At 37.6% G+C, this 5,789-nt stretch overlaps 1 protein-coding gene across 1 annotated transcript in view; it reads left to right on the top strand.

Annotated features, from left to right (window-relative positions):
- Positions 1 to 670: 670 nt before the first annotated feature.
- Positions 671 to 5,789, top strand: part of SLC25A21 (solute carrier family 25 (mitochondrial oxoadipate carrier), member 21) — a gene marked incomplete at both ends in the record, with an annotated part of 53,730 nt that continues 48,611 nt past the window's right edge. Inside the window, one exon of the mRNA XM_010288469.1 lies at positions 671 to 754. Coding sequence (XP_010286771.1) covers positions 671 to 754 — 84 coding nt within the window. The remainder of the gene's footprint in view (positions 755 to 5,789) is intronic.

The following is a 5,789-nucleotide window of genomic DNA, read 5'->3' as shown; positions in this document are numbered from 1 at the left end:
CCATAAATCATGAGTAATAAGATGTTTACAATCTTAAATAATAATCTTGATTTTCCTTTCAAGGCCACAAGCTTCCTGTTGAAATCTTTATTGTTGTCAAAATGTGAATAGAGAAAACACGGTTTTAATTAAAGTAATTCATTGCTTGCTTGTATTGTTCATCTTATTATTAAGTTATGAAAAATGAATGTTGCTTTAATTTCTGGTCATGTCTCTGGTTGATTTTTATTGTAATTGTGTCAGATATAAAAAGAAAGAAATTGCACAGTGGATTCATTTCATAGTGAAACATATGATAGTATTCAATTTCAGATTTTCAAAAACAGGGTTTGACTAAAAGATTCCCATTAGTTTCAATGGGCTTTGAATCAGGCACAGAGTTAACAGCTTATTTTTCAAACAACTAGAAAGAGGTGTAAATGTCAAAGGTGATAGCTATACTGTGAGTTCCATAAACTACGAAAAAAGTTACTAGTAAAGCTCTATTTTTCCTTAGTTTAACAGCTTCTATGAAAACAGTGTTAATAAGTATATCAGGAACAGTATATAATAATGAAACAGATACGTAAAAAAAAAACTTTAAAACTCCTTTTATATAATAATTGGAAAGTTAAAAGTGACTTAAAATCCCTGACTTCTCATGCTGTGATGTAAATTGTATTTTTTTTAGGTTCCAAATTCAAAGAGGGAAAACTGATCCGACTGGTTACAAGAGCCTGGGGGACTGTTTTAGGACTATTTTCCAACGAGAAGGGTAAGAGTATATGTTTTTTAAATTGTCAATTTTATGTGACCTTTTTTAATCACCCATTTTCCAGACATTAGATCCTCTTTATATTCCACCCTTTTTTGCAATTGCCAGGATTTGGCAAACATGTAGTCTTACATAACGAGCACAATTTGAAAAGTCTTAGCATTACTTACACTCACAATACCAAATTTGTCTCCTAGCATGTGTCTAAAGACCAGAATGCACAGCTGTGTAGAGACACGAGGGCAAACACTGCTCGGTCCTGGGAGCAGGATGGCCGCAACAGTGTAGGGCGGTGTCTAGGCTCTCGTATCTTCTCGTCTTGGTCTTCTGAACTAGCTCAGCCTGAGCCATTACCAGTTCAATGAAGTACTTTTTTCGAAGCTGTGATGAACTGGCATTCCCAGTCAGCTGTGGTAGACAGTGTTTCCAGGACCTGTGTGAGCAAATTTCCACAGATTTCAGTTTGACAGTATATGGAAAAGGATTTATGGTCACCTGAGTCGTACTGGCTTCAGAAGGTACCACTGCTCTGAGCCTGAGCTCCTCTAAGGGGCTTGGGCTGTGATCCAGAAAGGGATTTAAATACATGCTTAATTTTATGAGCAGTCCAGTTAAAGTCAGTGAATATAATGGGACTGATCATATGCTTAAAGTTAGGCCTGTTATCCACAGGAGCTCTTCAGGAGCTAGCCTTTAATCAAGGTCACTAATTAGTAAATCCCAGTTTTGAGAAGCTGGCAGGCTTTCCGTAAGAACTTTGTAAATACAATACCAACCTGTTTTTTATCCATATATTCATCAAAATGGAACTGTTCTTATATAGAGTGGCATAGATACCATGTATGGAGGCAGCATAGGTGCAGTGAGGCACAGACTTCTTGTGTCCACAAGCTGTACTGGAAAAACAGAGGTGAGACGAGCAGTGAAAATGAAGAACTAGACCAGTTTTGTTTCTTGCAGTGAGGTTTAGCTAAGTTACACTACATAAGTACGTAGATAAAGAACTGGATGGTTTGAATTGCCAAAGTAGGGAGAGGTAGAGATGTTTCCTTAAGGTGTCGAGAGAGGAAGTTGTCACATTTGCCCTTATCAGTGGCAAATTCATTTTTGATGAAAGACTAACGTTGTGCATTATCACTATAAGGCATTCAGAAGTTTAAAAGCTAAAAAGATTTCACAAAAATTATAATTTGTGGCTTCTGGAGCTTTCTAAGCTGATTATATGTTAATTTTTATTGCTTCTTAAAAGAAAACTATTTTTTTGCAATAAGGAAGTATTAATATTTACAGTCATGTCCATCTATTTTTAAATGCAGAACTAGTTTCACTATTTAAGTCAGTGAGCATGAAAATTATCTCATCCAAAATCACTGGTGTTTTAGTTTTGTTGAACTACTCACAAAATGTAAAATTAAGAATGGGTAGACGTATCTGGAGAATGCGTCTAAATCAAGAGACAGCTTCCAAGTTAATTGATTCTCAGGTCTTATTTTATTACCTATATGATTATATTGTGTAACTGGATATTTGTACAACCCGCATATGTGTGAAATAGTAGCAAGACACTGCAAACTTCAATGTACCATACAAAATACAATTTCCTTACTATTTGGGGGAGAGGGAGAAGGAAACAAATACTCTATGTTTCAATTGTTTTACATGTTGTGGCTTTCAAGTGCTTCTCAGAGACACAGCTATCACTTATTCTATGGATTTGTCTCCATTATTATTTTCCCACTGTTCAGACAGTGTACTGCCTAATGTGCATAAACTGTTTGATTGTGGAGAAACGATGAAGGGTCTGAGCACAGTACCTACCTGTGAATGAACTTCAGAAAGGAGAGATGAAGATTGTTGGGTAGTTGGTTTTTTTCTGCAGAATGCTTGTGCCCCAGTGCTGCAACCAAACCAGAATATTTTTTTATATTTATATCAAGGCATGACTCCATAAGCAGGAAAAGATTATGATTACATGAAATTATTGTAGATTTAAATCACAATTCAGTAGTGGATCGCACTAACTTTCTGTCGGGCTAGAGCTAATAGCAAGTTTTACTTGCCTGTTGCAAAAGCAGCCAATACTGATCTAAACAAAAAGCAAATTCTATGAATACCTATTTTTCTCAAGGAAGTTAGAGAGAGGCAGCAGGTCACATTTAAAGAGTCATCAGTAGTAAGCACTAGGAAAAAAGGAGACAAAGAATCTCAGATACAATATAATCTTAAATTTTGCCTAAAAATTAAAAAAAAAAAAAAAGAACTAAAAAAACCTTGTTTGACTCCATGAGTCTTGCATTCCCATCTGCACAAGTTGCCCAGTTTCTGGAGTATGGTGATTATGACACTTGTGAGAGAAGTGAGAGAGATGACTCTGAAGTATTTTAGTTAGTGGAAGCCTTGAATCATGATACCCACCTCCTTGGGTGATCACAAAAATATGCAAAAGAGAGCACCAAGAAAGGTCTTCACATTTAGATAACAACAAACAAAAACAATTTATGAGGTGTTCAGATTCAGGGGTGTAAATCTGGGAGAAGGGTATAAGAAATTCATTCATGCCTCATGTTTTTTTCATATTGGCACTGTGCAGTACCCCCATCAGTGTGTGGCATTTTTAGACTGATTTTCTGAAATACCTAATTCAGTGTACACTGACTATAAAGAGCCTAGGCATCTCTCTCCAGCACTCAGAATTCCCTACTGGCATATGTGATTTTATGTTAAGTTGACTACAAAAAAAACTAATTAAATAAAGGAACATAGTGGGAAAAGAACTGTTACTAATGGCCTGCTCCTGGAAATGTTTACATTTGGGAATAGTGCTTACGCTCATTTGTACTTATATTTTCAATAGTAGCAACTACGGTGTGCTGGAATGTCAGAGCTCAGTTCAGACAAGACACTTCCTAATGCCTTAGTTTTTTCACCTTGTTATGTTGAGGTTAAGTATGCAAAATCAGCCTAGGAAGTACTTATCATTTTTATGCGTATAAATGCAAATGTTTCATTTGCTGCAATGCCTCTTACTGAAAATTAACCAATATTATATTACTACTGTATCACAGTAGCAATCTGAAGATTTCATGGAAAGCTCTTTCATCACAAATAATGGACAGGTTTTCTTTAACGATCCCTCTGATTTTCTCCTCATTATAATGAAAAGGACAGAGGACATATTTCCAGTCTAATCACTAATTGAACACTGTCCTTTTCAAAGAATCTGAAGACTCCTTTATCTTCAAAAAACACTAGAAATTTCTTAACAAAAAAAAAGCCACACAGGAAGAAAAGCCCTACAAAAGCTCCCTTCCCCAAACTTTGGGCAACTCTTTAGATGGAAATAATTTTTCTCCACAGGGAATTAAATTCTTCAAAGAAGTATCCATCCCTTGAACTTTTTTCTTGTCTTACAAGAAAATGGGAGCCACAAAACATAAAATTTAATTGAGACTCACTAAAGGAAGGCTCAGTCTAGCAGAGCATTAAAGGTCACATAGCTTTCTAATAAAGGGAGGCAGGAGTATTAACTTCAGGGCTTTTGCGAACTTGTGTTGGGAGCATCCAGTCGCTGCCAATTGCACAGGGCTGCAGCGGCACAGATCCTCTCAGGTGGTGAGCAACCTCTGCTCAGCTGGGTTCACTAGGAGCTGTGCATCCGAGCCTCTCTGGTTTCGCTTACGAGATGATGCATGAATTGACGGATCTTTGACAGCAGAGGTAAACCCACCAGGAGTATATCTGTTTATTGAGGAGTGACAGCTTTATAGCCAACATAAAAATAATCTGATGTTTATTGGGGAAGATGTTTGGGTACAGGATTAACCGAAACCATTAATAGAGAAAACTTTTCATTCTTTTTAGATCCTACAAATAAGAGGTTAGATTATGTTAAACGACCAATTTTTGTATCATCGTCATCTTTACTGCATTTGTGTTCGCTCGCTTTTTCTTTGATATTGACTTAGGTTTGAATATGAAATGTAAGAATAAACCAACGGTCTAGCTGAATGTATGTATATGTTGCATTTATATTAAAGACACATGGTGTTGTGTCTCATATTAAGGATGGAAAATTACGCCCATCTGCACTGTCTTAATTTGGAGTTACAGCATTAAAATGATGGATGCTGTTATTTCAAGTCTGTAAACAACTTTGTGCTTATAAACTTGGGTTTTCATGGGCTCATAATTTTAACAGTAAATGTTCTGGGTTAAAGTTGGCTTTTTTGGTAGGCACTCAGTCAAGAAACCTGTTACTTTCTCAATCATTTGTTAACTTGCCTGAAATAGAAAGAGTAATAGTATCCTGGTTTCCATTTTTATAACACTTGAATAAGTTACAGTTTAAAATGCTATTAGCCTTTGTTAGAACAAGGTAGATGGTCCTGGGAAAGTGCAAAACACATTTGCCATTGATCATTTAAGACTTCATTACTTCTACTGAGTTATTTGATTATTTATGTTGAATTTGGTTTGGGAAGGAGCAATTACCTCCACGTTTACACAGCCCAATAGCTTTATAACTATTCCTGTCTTGTTCTCAGCACCACCTTACCACCCGCTTATACCTATAGTTGTCTATACTACCACGCACCTTTTTTTTAATAAGCAACACCCTGACTCATACGTTAGGGGGACTAGGTTATAGAGCTGCAAAACGCTTGTCGGCTATGGGTGGAGTAGGTGGGAGAACAGCCAAGACTAAGCAGGAACTGGATGAGCGCGGAGTTGTCAGCAAAGGTGCAGAAGCTGGAGGGTTCCTGGTTCACGTGATATCAGGGATTGTTCATCAATTAAGGAATTTGCTAGCGCTCTCCTTCGTCCTGCCTCCATCCATCGGCTGTCTGCTGTGGTAACAAGTGCTTGAGAGACTACAGCAGCGCTGCTGACGCCTGCCGCTCCCAGCTGGCTGCAGAGGATACTCTGCTCCTTCTAATTGCCAACAGGTCAGGGAAGGAGACTTGCAGGATTGCCAGCCCTGCAGGCAAGCACCGGCCTCTGGCACTCACCAGCAATCATCACTGCTTGTTCCTGG

Source organism: Phaethon lepturus, unplaced genomic scaffold (assembly GCF_000687285.1).
Source record: "Phaethon lepturus isolate BGI_N335 unplaced genomic scaffold, ASM68728v1 scaffold1806, whole genome shotgun sequence".
NCBI lineage: Eukaryota > Metazoa > Chordata > Aves > Phaethontiformes > Phaethontidae > Phaethon > Phaethon lepturus.
This window is presented reverse-complemented; position numbering and strand designations above follow the sequence as displayed.